The sequence below is a fragment of the Perognathus longimembris genome, chromosome 7 (genome assembly GCF_023159225.1).
Source record: "Perognathus longimembris pacificus isolate PPM17 chromosome 7, ASM2315922v1, whole genome shotgun sequence".
NCBI lineage: Eukaryota > Metazoa > Chordata > Mammalia > Rodentia > Heteromyidae > Perognathus > Perognathus longimembris.
Window position 1 is genome coordinate 47,442,080 of NC_063167.1, and position 18,401 is coordinate 47,460,480.

The window sequence follows — 18,401 nt, forward strand, 5'->3', positions numbered from 1 at the left end:
GTCTATGCTTCCTCCAGAACTCACATTGTTCCTCTTAAGTCCCCAAATCATCACTACTCTTTGTTGGGCATTTGCTATGAGATAGGCACTTACTAGGTAAAAGCTTCACATGTATTTTTCTAGTGTAATTACTTTTATGTTATAGGTGAAGACAATGAACTACAAGGAAGTTTTAAAAAAACAAACCTTATTAAAACTAGTCACATCATTGTTGTAAGTAGCAGGCCAGAGAGTCAGACCGTATCCGTTGGCCTGGAAATATTAACCTAGTGGGGCAGTTGACTCTTGAAGTTCTTTCCGTTCCCAGAACAAAACCAGGCTATCCTTGGACTGATACTTTCCATGACAACACAACTTTGAACATCTCCTTGAAAACTCCAACACTCAACTAAGTTACCCCTACAGTGAATTTATCATTTCTTTTTTTGTGTTCATATAATACTTTGGGCACTTAAGCTACTAAACTCACACTGGTGGTTTTTTTGTTCCTTTCTCCCTGAACTAGACTGTGCACTCCTCAGTATTTTGAGTATATCTCAGTATTTACTATTCCTATCCAGTATTTACTATCCAGTATTTACTATTGCTAAGTGGGGGTAGATGGAGAAGAACACACAATCCTTACATTCAAAGAATTCAGTCTCAACTCGGCACTGGTAGCTCATGCCTGTAATCTTAGCTACTCAGGAGGCTGAGATCTAAGATCATAGTTCAAAGCCAGTCCAGGCAGAAAGGCCATGAGACTGTGATCTCCAATTAACCACCAGAAAATGGGAAATGGAGCTGTGGCTCAAAATGGTAGAGGATACTCTTGAGCAAAAAGAGCTATGGGACAGCACCCAGGCCTTGAGTTCAAGCCAAATGAATGACCTCTCCCCTACCCCCCAAAAAAACACATTCAGTCTCATGGGATAGAGAGAACTAAACAAAAATGGATAGTGACCTTTCTTAACATTGTACTAGGAAGAATAAAGGCTTATCATTTTCTTTTTAGGCTTATCATTTTTTTCTTACACCAGAAGTAAAATGCCAGTCCATAGAAGTGCAATAAGTAACTACTAGATGAATGAATGAATGAAGTGAATTTGGAAAGGGGGTCAGAGGCTGGACTGTCAAATTAAAGGGCTACTATCCTATTATAAACCTCTTTGAGATTATTTATACACTGACTCACCTAAAAGCAGCTTCCTGTGTTGGTGTCTATGATACATTTTTTTAATGTCAGACTAAAAATACACTTCCAGTACACCAGCCCTGTCTGCCTACCCATGGACTAGAAATGAACACAAGGTAACATGTGACAAAATAAAAATACAAAAAAAGTCTCTTTTCAACACTAAGTTCATCCAACAAAAAAGCATCTGTTCCTACTGAACAGTGTATTCTAAACTGGCTCCCATCTGAGGATCTCTAAAGTCACCTATTTATAAAACCAAAGGATATTCATGAGGTTTTTTTTTTTTAAATAAAGTCAAAGAATCCTGAGCAAGTCCTGGACTCTTGTCATCAGTTAGAGCAGATAGGACCTTATAGTTAGGACCTACTACCATTTCCCATTCTAACAAGAAGTCAATCCATCAATCCAGACACTATCAGTGGACCACTATTGTGGGGCAGTGGGGGAAGATGGGGTACTAGAGTTCTAATACCATGTACACTTATAACACTGACTTTCTTTGCTTCTCTATGCATTGGGCAAATGATAGTTTCCCAGGAGGCTTTCAGGATTTTTCCATTTCAGTGCTAGAAATTCTGGGTAATTTTTGAGGCTAGAAGTATGGAATCCCAATTTCCAGTTTCTTTCTCTTGTCATTCATTCTTTCTTTCTTTTTCTTTTCTCTTCTCCTTTCTTTCTCTCTTTTTTCCTCCCTCTCTCCCTTCTTCCCTTCTTCCATTTTTGCCAGTCCTGAGACTTGAACTCAGGGCCTGGGTGCTATCCCTGAGCATTTTTGCTCAAGGCTAGAGCTATAATACTGAGCTACTCTTCCACCTGGCTATTCAATTGGAGATAAGAAGACATCCTCCAGTGACTCTGGCAACAAAGTATTTTGCAAAGAAAAGACTAAAAGTCTGTGCCTGTAGGCATTGTTGAGCACAGAGCAGCACAATGCATGCATTGTGAATTATGTGTGTGGTGCATGGGAGTGAGGAGGGGTGGTGAGTGCAGCCAGGAAATTGTGACATAGCAAAAATGCCTGGGCCTTTCTGCCATATCCCCAGTCTGAGACGATAGTGGTGGCAGCAGACATCCACCTCTATGCACAGACTGCTTGGTGCAGAGGAAGAGTGTAAGAGATGCAAACACAGACTGAGGATGAACGTAGTTGCGCACATGTGTCCTTGCATGCAGACGTCATCATGCATCATGCATGAGTCATGCTTGCATCATCCAGGCATCTCCAATCCTACTGAAAACTCCAAGGGATTTTGGAACAGCATTCCTCCCATGACTGTGTTTCTGAATCCTCTGAGCTCACCAGCCAAAGTGAATGGAACATGTGCTGTGGTAAGATTGCATTGAAATATATAAGAAGATGGATTTCCACTGTCTCAAATTCCTTTCAGTCTAGGAAACATTTGCTGTGCATGGCTTAGGTGTGCTGCATGCAGCATGGCCAATATTCATGGAAAGGTGCTTTGGATCTGTGATGTCCCTGAACCCTCCAGTCCCAGATGACTGGCAGAGCAGGCTACATCAAGGCCATTATGAACCTCAGTAGCTCCCTAATGGGAATACAAAGTGTCAGCAAACATGGTCAGAATAGTAGACCTAATTCTGCATGGAGTGAAGACCTGAAGACATTGGATATGGCAGATAGTTGTGCTTTTTTGTACCACTTCCCAGTCGGAAGCTTCTATCCAGCAAGAGCAGGTCTCACCTCCCCCCAACCAAATTGGTCAGAAACTCACCTCCCCCCATTAGGCCTAGACCACAAGGCTCAGGCATGCACCCTATTTTTTCATGTTTTTCTCTGACCAATGGGATACACGAATTGGGGTCATACCTACATTGTACCTGCTGCCTCATAGCACTGTTATTCCCTCTGTTGGCTTACACCACTACCAGAAGTTGAAGGGGGTAGAGGTATTGAGTGGCAAATAAGAAAATAAAGGTGACTTTGGAGATATAGTTGAAAGTAGACATAGTTGTTTTTTTCCCAGAACAGAAGTGATTTTAAAGGGCCTAGGAATGTGGTCCCCCCAACTTCCGTCATCCCAGTGTCGTGATGTCTGAGCAAACAAGAGGAAAATATTAGCTGCAGGAAAGGAACTACTGCAAGTATACCAGCAGATGATTTGTCCTGATGGACCTGCAGAAGCCAAGAAAACTTCAGAGAGAGGTAACCTCAAGACAAACACTATTGAGGACTGTGAGTCCATTGAGGGTGCAGCCAAAGATCAGACAGACCCTGAGCCTCCCCAGCCTTTGGGCCCAGTCAGAGCTGTGAGGGTCAAAGTGTCACAGGTCCCAATAACACAGAAGACCTAGAAAGGTGCTACGAGGACCTGGGAAGGTACTACAAACACCTGGTGCTTGCCCTGGATGCCAGCCGAATACAAAACCAGCAGCTCTGCAATGAGATAGAACAACTGAAGCAGGGAAAGAAAGACTTGCAGGATCAATAGGGGACAGATAATGAGAAGATGGCTTGTGTCCAGGAAGCACTGAAAACAGAGCTAGAGCTCCATAAGCTGTCAATACAGATGTTGGTTTCAGAGAAATTTGATTTACAATCTGTTCTGGCCCACATGCAGCAGGTAGCCAATGAAATAGAACTGAAGCATGAAGGTTTTACCAGCTGCTTGCTGGTTTCACAACAGTGTGCCGCAGAGCTAGAGATGACACTGCAGTCTCTACCATGCAGAACGAGACCAAAAAGAACAACCTAGAACTCATGAAAGCCCTGAATAATGTGAAGCTGCAGCTCCGGGAAAAGGCCAGAAGCTATGACGAGTTGGAGGAAGAGAACACCAAGCTACAGGAGAGGCTGGAAGTGCTCCTGACACAGAAGGCCGACATAAAGGTCAAAATTCACAGGTTTCAACAAGCACTAGTGGAGTAGGCAGAGATGGAAAGACAACTAGACAACAGGAAGGAGTTGGTGACAACATTAAAGTTGGCGAGAGACAAGTCTGTGGAGGACCTGAGGGTGGAAAGCTCCAGGTAGCAGGAGAAGGTCCAGCAGCTCTTGAAGCAGATGAGCCAACTGAGAGAGGAGAGAGAGCAAGGATGGAACTGAGAAGGCAGCTGGTAGTGCTGCCACCCCTGCAGCTTGCTGCAGGACTATTTCAGGCGGAGCAGCAAATGCAGACCCAGGCCCTCCAGTTGCAGAAGGAGCTCAAGAACCTAGAGGAGCAACTTCACATCCAGGTAGAGGAAAAACCGAGCCTCAGTCTCCAGAACCTGGAGCAGCAGCAGTGGCTGTGGATAGTGGAGAAGGATGAGGGAGGGGATCAGCATGGAGAGGATCGGCACAAGATCCTTAAGACAATGGAAAAGGAACATGAGACCATGAGATGCACACTGATGCAAAATTGAGAGCTGAAAGATCAGCTGGCCTAGCTGCAGGATGCCTTCCACAGGCTGAGCAGTGAGGAGGATCTCGCCAGCATCCTGCACTCAGAGCAGCAGGTGAAGAAGAATGGAAAGAATTAAAGAACCAAGCAGCTCGGAATCTGCAGGAGCTGCATGATCAGTACCTGGCCAAGCTGCAGGAGTTCAGAGCCACCACCTATGAACAGCATATGGGCTCTAATCAGCAGCTGACCTCAGAGAAGGCTGACGTGGAGGTAGATCTACCTAGCTGCCCTAGCAGCTGAAGCAGAAGCAGGTACAGAGCAAGTTGGGGGACCGTACTATGCCTCAAAAGTTACAGGACACACACTGAAATGAATGGAAGCAACAAGACAGGAGAATGAGCATCTGCAGGCCCAGAAGAGCTTCCTAGATCTCTCTAGGGAAGGTAAAGGCCTGAGAAAAGAAGAAAAGGGCAAGGAGGCAACTCCATCTGATGTGAATATCCCAGAGAATGTAGACAACCCACAAACCATGTGGGATTTTTTTTTTTTTTACCTTGGAGCATTATCAGTGGCAGAATCCAAGAAAGTGAAACTCTGATAGCAGCTACAGGAGCAGCAGGCCCCCTGAGTGTGCCAGGCTAACCTGGCAGCCCAGTGTCGAAGAAAGCTGGAGCACCAGGCCCTCCTCCCACAGGAGCTGGAACTACAGCATGGCTCTGGATAGGAAGGACACACAGGTGTCCAAGAAAAAGCTGAAAATCTGCTTCATGCACAACCTGCTTGACAAGGTGGGCTGCCAGAATCAAGGGGGTGACCTCCAACATCAATGTAGCTAACTATCAGAACACATCAGTGCCATTGAAGAGTCCCTATTTTTCTACAAAGAACAGAAGGGAGTCCTGAATGAGCTATATCAGGAGAAAGATGAGTGTGTCAGCTGGTTCTCCCATGAGAAGAGGGACAAGAAAAAGGACTGGCAGGAGCTGCTGTTACACCTTGCAGGTGAAGGCACTGAGTAACAGGACAAGATGCTGGCAGCCACCCAGACACCTGCTGCTGAGGCCCCCTCAGAACTGCCAGGCCCCACAAAAATGGAACTTAAAGAGGAGCTGCAAGGTTTTGAACTAGTGCAACTTGAAGATAATGAATAAACTGTCCAAGGAGAGGCTGTGGTACCTTGCCCCCTGGACAGTCCCACCATAGAGCAGATTGTGCTGCCACTGCCTGATATCCAGCACCACCAAGAGCTTGCAGGCTTGGCACCAAGCCCTCCTTCCCTTTCTTCTCCAGACTAAAGCAAATGATGAGTTTGAGATAATTACTATCTAAAGATCCTCATCCAGAGAAGTGGACTCCTATCCTCTTGCATTACTTTGGGACATGGCAGCTGGGTTACATTCTTTCAGGCCTTATTATCATGGGGGATGGGAAGAGGTCATTGCAGGCCAGATAGGGTAGAGGCTGCTAGGAGGTGGCCCAAATTCTAGGGACATCTAATAGTCCATTGGTTTCCAAGGAAGGGGCCATAACAACCTGGTGGTTATTACAATGAGCAAATTCTTTACAAAGAAAGATGAGACATGATGGCATAGCTTTTTCTGAGCATATTGTATTTATTAGTGATGTTATTTTATAAATTCCATATTAGTATCCTCATATTTTCTGATATATTCCTATGCTGATTTATAAAGTCATTTCTTAATTCTTTAGACTTTTTTAAGGGAAAAATTATATTATTTTCTCAAATGAGTTATTTCATTATTTAACATAGGTTGGTGCATTTATGCATTTTTAATATTCTTCACTAGCAACACTGATTTTTTTTGTTTATATTTTAATATACTATGATGGTAGTACACTGAGGTGGCAAAATAGTACAAACTGTGAAAAAGAAGAAACAGTTATTAAACCTGACAGTTTGGAAAGAAAACAATATTAATAAAACAAATGGATGTGTCCTGTAGTGGAAAAACATTCCACAAAGAAGTGCAGAAATGTAATGCAGAATAACAATAATGCATAACAATAATGCATATAGAACATCTATAATGAGAAATGTCAACCATCTCAATTTTTCACTTATGAATTGTTCAAGTGATAAATGTGGCATATTGTTCATTGAATTAAATAACATTTTTTAAAAACCCTAAACAATGCAAGCTATCATTGTGGTCATGTGATCCTCACCCTTAATGAGAGGTTGCTCATTACTTGCAGAAACCACATATTCATTGTTCAACAACTTGTACTACTTTCCATGTGACAGCAACTTTATCAAGCCTATGTTTTCTTTTGAAATCATAATATGAATAACAGGCAAAGTACCAAGTGTGATTATGTACAACCATAGCACTCACACTCAAGGGAGTGAGGTAGGAAGATTACAAGTTCAAGGCCAACCCAAAGATTACTGAACAACTCATGGGGATAGAGGGAAAGAGGGAGGGGAGAGGGGTGGAATGAGAGAGGAGGTAACAAATTGTATAAGAAATGTACCCACTGCCTTACGTATGAAACTTAACCCCTCTGCACATCACTTTGACAATAAATAATTATTCAGAAAAAATAAAGATTAGGTGATAGGCTGATTCTGCTTATAGTGCCAAAGCTACAGGTTTTTGTTTTTGTTTTTGTTTGTTTTACTGGTCTTGAGGCTTGAACTCTGGACCGGAGCACTGTCCCTGAGCCAATTTGTGCTCAAGGCTAGTGCTCTACTACTTGAGCCACAGAGCTACTTCCAGATCTTTTGAGTAGTTTATTGGAAATAAGAATCTCACGGAGACTTTTCTGCCTGGTCTGGCTTTGAATGGCGGTCCTTGATCCTCGATCCTCTGATCTCTGACTCCTGAGTAGCTAGGATTACAGGCGTGCGCCATTGGCCCCCAGCCTAGAATTTCTTCTTAAAAAATTACTAGTACCCCTCCTACTACCACCATTCCTACTAACGTACCAAAGCAAAGGAGACTGGAACCATTTCTAGCCTCAGTGTGCAGGCAGGGAGTAGATGTTAGAGAAATGCAAGTAAATTCTCCCTTGTTCTTTAAGGATTTTCCTACCCCTGTGTAACTTTTGCTTAGAAAAGCATAACCCAGAAAACAGTTTTACTTCATTTTTCCCCTGGTTAACCAAATTAATGATGCTATTTCTTCATGAAAGAACCTTTCATTAGCCATGTTACAAAAATGATTTAGAAGGCCCAAAGTTAGAAGACAGAAACACAATCTCCAAGCTTCATTGGACCATTATTATTCAACCTGTTGTTGTCAGCTGCTCTATTGTTCACATTATTCAACAGTGTCACTCCGCTTGTTTCAGTAACCAGGATATAGTACTTACGGATGAAAGAGTCTCCTTTATATTCTAAACTCAGAGCAGGAAATGAAACACGTGAGTGATCTGCAGCTGTGGTGCTAAAAACAGAACCAGCCTACCACCTAATCTAGGTTCTAGACTATACTTTGTCTCCTGAACTACAGAATGGGAGATTTTCAGACATTGAAAATACACCATTTTATAAAGACCAGTGTAACCTCTGCCCATCATCTGCACACCAGATAATAGAAGACACTCTGACCTATAGAGTCTCTATTCCCAGCTATCTGCCCTGTTGATGCTCCTTTAGGAGGAACAACTAACTCCAGGCCCAGCCAGCTGTGCCTTGCTGAGCAGATATCACTGAGTTAAAGGCTCCTTTCTGGGAAAAGTTGTATAAAACATGCATCTGCAAAACTGACAAAAGCCATAAATTCTCTTGTTCTCAAAATTATATATAAGAAAAGTTGATTAAAATTTTGTGTAGGGCTGGGGATATAGCCTAGCGGCAAGAGTGCCTGCCTCGGATACACGAGGCCCTAGGTTCGATTCCCCAGCACCACGTATACAGAAAACGGCCAGAAGCGGCGCTGTGGCTCAAGTGGCAGAGTGCTAGCCTTGAGCGGGAAGAAGCCAGGGACAGTGCTCAGGCCCTGAGTCCAAGGCCCAGGACTGGCAAAAAAAAAAAATTGTGTAGATGATTATCTACTTAGCTCTTGAACCCTGCTCACAAAGTCCACAGGTAAAGATTTTTAAGCCAATAGACCTATAATATTCCTGCCTGTCCTCAAAGTCTACAAGTATATGGTTGATATTAAATAGGTATTTTTGCATATCACTCAATCATAAGATTAGAGATCAAGCTAAAACAATCTAGTTCCTGATAGAAAATTGACAAGGAAGCTAGTGGGTGATGAGAAGCAAGTGAAAGACTGGATATACAAAACTATAAGAATTACAAGTTGAGTATTACCCAAAAGTCTTGAGATCAAAAGTGTTTGGGAGGTTATTTTTTTCATATGTGTGAATATTTGCATATATTCAGTGAGAGGCTTTTGAGATGGGAGCCAAGTCTAAACGTTCACTTATTTTCATATTTATTTACTTAATTTTTGTGTGTGTTGGTCCTGAGGCTTGTATTCAGGACTAGGGAATTGTTCTGAGCTGCTTTTGCTCAAGGTTAATACTTTATCATTTGAGCCACAGCTCTACTTCCAGCTTTTGGGGGATAGTTAACTGGAGATAAGAGTCTCACAAACCTTTCTGCCCATCCTGATTTCAAACCACGACCCTCAGACTTCAGCATTCTGAGTAGCTAGGATTATAGGCTTAAGCCACCAGGACCAACTTCATATACACAGCATAAAGGTAATTTTACACAATGAGTTAGTACCCCAAAATTTTGACTGTGTTCTGTCACATGAGGCATCTTGTTGATAAAAATGTTTTTGGATTTTTGAGTATTTAGGATTTCAGATTTTTAGAGAGATGCTTGATCTGTACAAAATCTTTGAAGATTTTGAATGGGCTCTACACTGTTTAGGACTTAATTTCTTCATTCATAAATACATAATAGTAAACTATTGAGCCAGATAAGAGTTGACAATGGTGCTATCACACAACAGGGTGCTTTCTGGCCATACTGTCTAATAATGTGCTAACCAAAAATCACACTCAACTAAAACAAAGCCCAATGTTTGTGAGTCCTTGCCAAAATAAACATGCTCACAATAGTTAGTTGCAAAGGAAAACATGTAAAAATGTGTCTGAAGACCCCTCAATGAAAAAATAATCCATGAATGAAAGTGAACGGAACCTTAATTCCCTAATCTTCTCTATTGTAGGTTAAACACCAAAATGCATGGTTTTCTCCCATAGTTTTAGTTTCTTTCCATCCCAAAGCAGTAAGGTGGATTCACATATGTGAACTGTAACTGCTAGTCCTGCTTTGGAGGGGGAATTACAATTAATTCTATACTCAAGAAGACTGGACATGTAAGCTCATAGTTCTGACAATCTCCCTACCTTTTACCCATTACTGCCAACACAATCCACTGAAGTCTCTGAGATCTCTCTCCTGCATTTTGAACCTTTTCCAGCTTATTTGGGGTTAGAGTAGGAGAACAACTTGAACGTTTTTACTCCTGCTTACATTATCTCTATATATGGGAAAAAATTTTAAGCATTACCCTAAAAATTTTGGTGATACCAATATTTGGATAGTTAAATCTACTATTGAAGTGGAAATGTTTCTTATAAATGGAGACCATTACAAGGTTCCAAGTCAAAGGGGATCTCTTTGCCAGGGAGCAAAAGTGAAGGTTGGGAGAGTTCCTTACTCATTGTAATCCAGTATGTAATCCAGTCATGGGGAATACAAACCTAACAATGGCCTGTCCCTCCGAGAAGTTACAGTTTTTATGGCCTATGAAATTCTCTGCTTCATTGAGATGCCCTTATGGATCCCTCCCAGAAGCATCAGAAAACAGAATTAAGAACCACTAAACTAGGGGGGGCGGGGTGGTACATGTCTGTAGTCTCAGCTACTCAGAAGGCAGAGGCAGGGTAATCCTAAATTTAAGACAAGTTTAAGATTTTATTTCAGAAACAAAATTGAAATAATAAGGCTTTGGATATGGCTTAGTAGTAAAACACTTGCCTAGCAAGCTCAAGTCCTGGCACTAGGTACAGATTCCTAGTAGTGCAAAAACAATAGCAACAGAGAACTCTCTCTCTCTCTCTCTCTCTCTCTCTCTCTCTCTCTCTCTCTCTCTCTCTCTCTCTCTCTCTGCCAGTCCTGGGGCTTGGATTCAGGGCTTAAGCACTGTCCCCTGGCTTCTTTTTGCTCAAGGCTAGTACTCTATCTCTTGAGCCACAGCACCACTTCCAGCTTTTTCTGTTTATGTGGTGCTGAGGAATCGAACCCAGGGCTTTGTGCATGCTACACAAGCATTCTACTGCTAAGCCACATTCCCAACCCAGAACCACTTCTCCCTCTCTCTCTCTTTTTTTTTTACTTTCAGGTTTTTCTTTAAATGAGCAGCTTTGTGCTTTTTTTTAAAAAAATAATAATTATTTATTGTCAAAGTGATGTACAGAGGGGTTACAGTTACATATGTTAGGACATGGGTACATTTATTGTACTATTTGTTACCTCCTCCCTCATTCCCCCACCTCCTCCCCCTTTCCCTCTCCCCCCATGAGCTGTTCTGTTGGTTTATACCAAATGGTTTTGCAAGTATTGCTTTTGGAGTCGTTTGTCTTTTTATCCTTTGTCTCTCGATTTTGATATTCCCTTTCACTTCCCTAGTTCTAATACCAGTATATACATTATCCAGGGTACTCAGATAAGATACAGTGATAGTGCAGGGAAAACCACAGGAAGGGGATACAAGAGGATCATCAACAAAAGAAGGTACGGTTTCACATGGCATGTTGAAAGTCTTATTGGTGGCTTCTTTGACTTTTTTCTTTGGACAAATTCACCCTTGATCATTCTTGATAACATATGAGTTTATTAGCAAGTCAACAGATTATTCTTTTCACTTGATGGGTAGTGGACATTCCATTAAAGATGCACAATCACTTCATTAAAAAGTTAGGCAACTTTCTCACAGAAGTAACTCACAGTATGTAACTTGAAAACTTGGTGATGACACTAATGCAACTACTTTTTGTTTTCATTAGAAATGCTTTCAGTTTGAGGAAAGAAAAATCACTCACCACTTACAAAAATAATTCTACCTCACCAACTTCTCCATTTAATCATTCAACAATAATAAAGTAGGGAACTATGACTTAACACTAGATTGTAATACACAGCCCACGGCTCTGGGCAAACAGAATGCTTTCATTGCAGAGTGCTCCTCACCCAATGGAGCCGCTAAGCTTTCTAGGGTGATAGCTGACCAGGCCAATAGCTTGACTGCAACCTCAATTTATGCCACATTCAAATTATGTTATAAGCTCAGATTGCTGATCCACAGAAATATAGCAATAATTCTTAACTAATTATGTGTGGCTATGTGCAAGTGCTCATGTGTGTATGTGTGTGTGCACATGCACCAGTGTCGGGGCTTGAATTTGTAATCCCAGCTAGTTAGGAGGCTGAGATCTAAGGATTGTGGTTTGAAGCCAGCCCAGGTAGGAAAGTCTGTGAAACTTTTATCTTCAATTAACTGTCAAAAATGCTGGAATTGGAGCTGTAGCTCAAGTGGTAAAACTATAGATAGCCTTGAGTAAAAGAAGCTCAAGGCCAGTGCCCAGATTCTGAGTTCAAGCCCCAGGACCAGCAAATAAATAAATAAATAAACAAAACACAAAGTGCTTCAGTATACGGGTAGACCCAAGAAGAGCCGTCTTCAATACTCCTTTCTCTTTTCCCACATCTCTGATCCTGTTTCAGTAAAACAAATGTTCTTCTTGTCAAGTGTTGGTGGCTCTTTCTGTAATCCTAGCTATTCAAGAGGCTGAGATCTGAGTAGTACTGCTTAAAGGGAGCCCAGGCAGGAAAGTCTGTGAGGCTCTTATCTCCAATTAACCACTAGAAAACTGGAAGTGGTGCTGTGCTCAAAGTGGTTGAGCATTAGGCTTGAGCTGAAGAGCTCCAGGACAGATCCCAGGCCCAGAGTTTGAGCCCCACAACCAACAGAAAAAAAAATAAGTTCTTCCTTTTCAACCTAAGATTCTCTCTTCTATCCTCAAATGGTTTTCATGGCCCTGCCTCCTAGAAATTCACTTAATAATACTCTTCTCCAAAAATGCTTTTATGTCCCATGTGTTTAGAGTTTTGAACTGCAACCTATAAGTTAGGGTCTAATGGAATGTATGCTCACAGTCTGGCATTCATATTTTGATAGGGATTCTTTTTTTAAGACCACAGCTTTATTGGAAGCCTGAAGGGAGGGAAAAAAAGAAAATTTTAAAACAAAAGGCCCTAGATGCTTGTGGCTTACAGCAGTAATCCTAGCTACTCAGGAAGCTGAGATCCAAGGACTGCAGTTCAAGGCCAGCTTGGGAAGGCTTTCATTTCAGGTTAACCAAGAACAACAACAAAAGCACCAAGAGTAGAAGTTTAGTTTAAGTGGTAAGAATGTGAGCCTTGAGAAAAAAGCTACACTAGAGCAAAAGTTCCTGATTTCAAGTCTTGGAACATGCACAAAGTGCTCATACCACCCTTAATAAGTCTTCCAGTCACTTTGTAGGGTGAGCCCCATGCTGGCATTAGAGAGGCAAGAAATCTTGGTGGTTAGAGAAACTTTCTGAATTAAGACTCCAGCTCTTCTACTTTGATCTTCTGATCTTGACCAATGTTACCAGGGCCCAAGTGACCTATCTGTATACTAATGCAATAATCTTAAGATCCTACTTCAACGATGCTGGAAAGATAGAAGGGTTGAGATATGAAAAATACTCAGAAATTGCCTTAAAATAGCAAGTACTCAATAATTACCTATTATCATCATTATCACATTTACTGTTGTGAGAGAAATCCCTGTCAGTAACTTACTGATTTGGTTGTTCAGCTTGAAGGCGATGTCCAACTGCAGGATAAACAGCATAAACTGGAACCAAGGACTCATCTCCATGGCGGGGAGGGGAATGTGGACAGAAAACACAATGTCATTGGCTTCGATTTCCCTTGGAATTGCTTCCTCGATGTCTCGGATCTTGTCACACTGATTGGGTCCCCAAGGCATTAGCCATTTCATCTTGTGATGGTTTTTCCGGACATCCACACATTTCACGGACATGTAGGACACTGCAGTTGTGGGCCCTGGAGCTGAAAAGAGAATAGGTTTCTGTTTTAGCAAAAGAAACCATTGAAACAATCATTTCTAGTCAGTGTTCTTTCTGCCACTGTCTCCTCTCCAGTTTGTGTTCTGCCTGCTAGAGCTTCTGTGTACCTTATGGAGGGATCAAAAAAGTGTTATCAAGTCTTCCCATTGGGTTTTTACCACTTTTTAAAAAGATACATCTGTATACAATGTAGCCCTTTACCTCCTCTTTCCAAACCTTCCTGACAAAAGACTATTGTGCTCCAGATCCCACCTGGGATTTTGGCACATCTTGGCATTAGGAATCAGGATCTTAAGCTGGGCGAAACAACTGTCAGTAAATCCTGATTAACTCAGTTACATCTATATCAGTTTCAGGTCCCTCACTTGAGAAACAAGATGGCTTCTTCCTAGCTCTAAGATTCTACAGCAAAGCTTTGGATGGAGGAGAAGCAGTCTATTGACCTCAGGATTCTACTTAGCTTGAAACTTGTCAGAAGGCTGAAAGGTACTTTTATCAGAATGGATGCAAACACTGACACCTGAATGGTAGTATGTACTAAAACAGCAAGACAGCAGATCAAATTGAAAAGGCACACTAGTGGGCTGGGAATATGGCCTAGTGGCAACAGTGCTTGCCTCATATACATGAAGCCTTGGGTTCCATTCCCCAGCACCACATATATAGAAAATGGCCAGAAGTGGCGCTGTGGCTCAAGTGGCAGAGTGCTAGCCTTGAGCAAAAGAGAAGCCAGGGACAGTGCTCAGGCCCTGAGTCCAAGGCCCAGGAATGGCAGAAAAAAAAAAAAAAGAAACAAGAAAAAAAAAAGAAAATATATACTAGTAAAAACACTATTTTATGACTGTGAAGTGGTTACAAGATTATAACAGAAAATTGTCAATAGTTTACAACGTGTGCCCAAAATTCCACTAAAGAGAAGTTAACTATTATTAGAAAAATACATTTACACATATTAAATTGTATAACCTTAATGGAAGTAGAAATATATTAGCCTGTTTTTTTTTTTCCAAAATAGTCATATTGTACCTAATTTTGGAGCATTATCTTTTATAGATTTTTTTTTTTCCCCAGAGCTGAGGACCGAACTTGGGGCCTTCTGCTCACCAGGCAGGCACTCTTCCCCTGAGCTAAATCCCCAGCCCCTGGAGCACTATTATCTTTTGATTTACTCATGGAGAAGATGGCTGGCCAACATGTGGTCAATAACCTCCTGCCCCGCAGCCAAACTGTCTGAGGTCAAGTCCCAACTCTTATTTCTAGTTCAGCCACCACTAATCTACATAGGAAAGTTTTGAGCAAAGTAATAAACCTATCTGTGTATTTGACTTGTTATGGTGGTTTTGTTTTGTTCTATTTGAATAGGGTCTCATTTTTGTGATCCAGACTGGCCTTAAATTCTGATCTTCCTGCCTCAGCTTCCCAATTGCTTGTACCACAAGCATGAAGTATCATTATCATTCTTAAGTCACGATATTTTACATAGACAGGGTATCACTATGTTGCCCAGGCTAGCCTTCAACTTGTAGGTTCAAGCAATCTTGCTTCAGTCTCCTGAGTAACTGGGACTACAGGTTTGTCACACCACACCAAACATCTCTAAAACAGCAACAACCATAATAGCACCTACTTCCCTGCATCACTGTGTACTTTAAACAAGAACAATGTTTAAGCCCATAAAAAAAGCAAAAAGTAAATATTTGTTGTTACAAATATTTTCCATTTAACCAAAAAGTTTCACTTAGTGATTGCAAAATAGTTGACCATGTATTATACCAAAGTTTACTTGTAAAAGCTATTATAAATAAAAAGTAATCCTGGGGCTAGAGATCTGGCTCAGTGGCAGAGCATTTTCTTACCATGTACAAGACAGTAAATTTTATAAAAAGAATTGCAGTGTCTTTGTTAATGTCCTTTTACTTTTCATTTGCAATCTAAATTTGCTCATGGCTTACTTTAATAAAGACATCCAGATTTTATATAGAATCCTTCTTTTTCTTTCCTTCATCTTTTGTGTTTAGAAAGCTTGCCCTTCTTTATTTCTAAATTCAATAAGCATTTACTTATATCAACTTCTAGTTACTTTTTACATTTAGAGTTTTGAACATATTTAAAGAGTTGATCATATAGGAATGCAACATTCAGCTTTTTTGGCTTTAGATAGACAGTGAGGTATTCTCTCTTCCACATATTAGACTATTAGTTCATGCCAGTCCAGTATTGTCTGTTTGTTATTTGTTTGGATGTGTGTATGTGTATGTCCTGGGGTTTGAACTCAGAGCCTGGGTGCTGTTATTGAGACTTTTTGCTCAAATGTAGAGCTCTACCACTTGGTCCACAGCTCCACTTCTGGCTTTTCAGTGGTTAATTGTAGAGAAGAGTCTCATGGACTTTCCTGCTCCAGCTGGGTTCAAACTATGATCCTCAGATCTCAGATGCATGAGTAGCTAGGATTACAGGTGTGAGTCGCCAGCTCAAAGATCCCAGGCATGTATCAAGCATGTACTACCACACTTGATACAATATTGTTTTGAATCCTGTCAATTGTCAGTTACTAATATCAGATAAAGTAGCTCCTTTCACCAATCCATTTGAACTTTACATCTTTTTGCTAGTTTTTAATTGTAATTACCTTAAATCTATAAATTAGTATCAGCATCATTTCCCCACACTTAGTTTTTCCCAAACATCCTTTGATTATTCACTATCTATAGTTTATTTTCAAATTTATTTAAAAACTTTCCGTTTTCATCAAGTGGGTCCTACTGGTACAATAACATAATAAGATATGTCCATAATACTTTTCTCTGAAAATTAATCGTGAAAAGAAAAAAATAATGGTTTATGCATGCAGTTTAAATATGCTTAATTATGTACATCTTACAGTAGCCATACTATATTTATGGTCCTTTTCTTAGCAAACGTTCCCTCTTATTTAATAAAAATCAGAAAACAATTTGCTGGACATGGCGGTGCATACCTGCACCCTAGCACACAGGAAGTTGAGCCCACACGACTCCTAGTTTTGAGGCTACAATGGGACATGTAGCAAAACTCTATCTCAAAAATAATTTATAAATTTTGTTTAAAGATTAAAAAGAGAGAGAAAGAATAGAGCAGAGGAGGGAGGGGAGAGGAAAAGATGGGAGGAAAGAAGGGGAAATCATGCAGGAGTACCTAAAGCAAAAGAAAAGTCACCTACGAGATTATGTTTGCAGAAATGTAGGCTACTAACAATGAAAATATACATCAAATTACACTATTAAATTACAGTTTGGTCTTCTGTGTGCTATGCTGATGGTTGTGACAGAGTCACCACTAACACTTGCTAGGGAAATGTTTTCTTAAAACTCTAAATTCTACCACAAAGACTTTATATACCTAATCCATGTAAACTCAGCCTTCTGGCTTATTATTAGAAATATGAGTCAACCAAACTTTGGCTCTTGACTCAGCCACAGAGCCCCCTGACACTGAAAAGACCAAATGGCACATTTAACTGGACTCTTTTAATGTGGTTGGAGAAACCAACAATGAAATAAAAGTCATGAATTCTATTTTGGGAGAGTGTACTAAAACCAACTATTGCAGAAAATACTACATTTTAAAATGTCTATTCTTCCAAAATTTCTTCCTTTTTCTTCTTTTCTTTTTTATAACTAGTTTTTCTCATTCCTCCTCAGACCAAAATGAAAAATAGCCGTCCCAGTTCCTCAGCTAAATTCACAAACCACATTCCACACTCAGCAAACAGAGAGGCCGAACACTTGTGGGGCACAGAGGCTGCATTTTTAATGGGCTCCAAGGAACGTTTGCCTGTATAACAGCCTGCATTATTTTCATTCTCTCATTAGTCTAGTGTTTCACCCATAAAGAAAAATGAAATCCCAGAAATACTAATATTTTCATAGTGCTCACGACAAGGAACTTGGAGAAGCCTCAAGTGCATCTTAAGATAGGCTATGAGAAGGAAAACTCACTTTATTTACTTGAATATTTTAGTCTTGTAATCTCAAAAACTTGGAAATTTTTAAACCTTGTAAATTCATTCAACATTTTCAACTGTTCTAGAAGTGCCCAAAACAGACCCTGAAAATGCATATATTATTTGAGAAAGTAAGCAGGCATCAAGATATTCACACAGGGACAGTGAATGTTTCCCCAATAACATCTTTACAACTTAGGACCACTTCCCACTGAAGCGCAAAGTGAATTCCCATGTGTTTCTTGAAACTGAAAACATAGCAAGTGAACTATAGGCCAAACATATCTAGTAAGGTGGCTGCCTGTCATTCAAGGGGTTTTCATTAGCTGCAGCCAAAATTGTGGCTACATGAATCATAAAACAGTATCTAGAATCAAAAGGACTTTGATCTTTAATATTTTTTAAGCAAGTGATTTTATATGAAGAGAATGGAGCTAAATAAGGCAGTTAAAATTATCTGTATATAGCCTTTGAACAACACACAATTTACTAACAGATACTGGTTATGATGGCTTTACTTGGTTACTCGTGTGGTTGTGGGGATTAATGGCATTTGTATACTTAAGAGAGGGCTAGATGGATTCAAGTCAACAAAGTGAGTCATGTTTGCTCAGGTGAAAGCCAAAAATAACCAGTGCTCAGGATGGTAACTACAATATCACCCAGCGGCCTCAGCTCACATTTAAATGGCTCTTCCACCCATCCCTAACTCACAATTTAATTGGAACTATGTTAGACCAGAGCTACTTTTACCCCAGTACAATTTAGTAAAACAGAATAATGTGGC

At 40.7% G+C, this 18,401-nt stretch overlaps 1 protein-coding gene across 1 annotated transcript in view; it reads right to left on the reverse strand.

The window, feature by feature from the left end:
• The window catches only part of Wls (Wnt ligand secretion mediator), a 103,255-nt gene that overhangs the window by 47,545 nt on the left and 37,309 nt on the right, over positions 1–18,401 (reverse strand). The window contains exon 2 of the mRNA XM_048351557.1: positions 13,343–13,615. Within this exon, the coding sequence (XP_048207514.1) occupies positions 13,343–13,615 (273 nt within the window). The remainder of the gene's footprint in view (positions 1–13,342; positions 13,616–18,401) is intronic.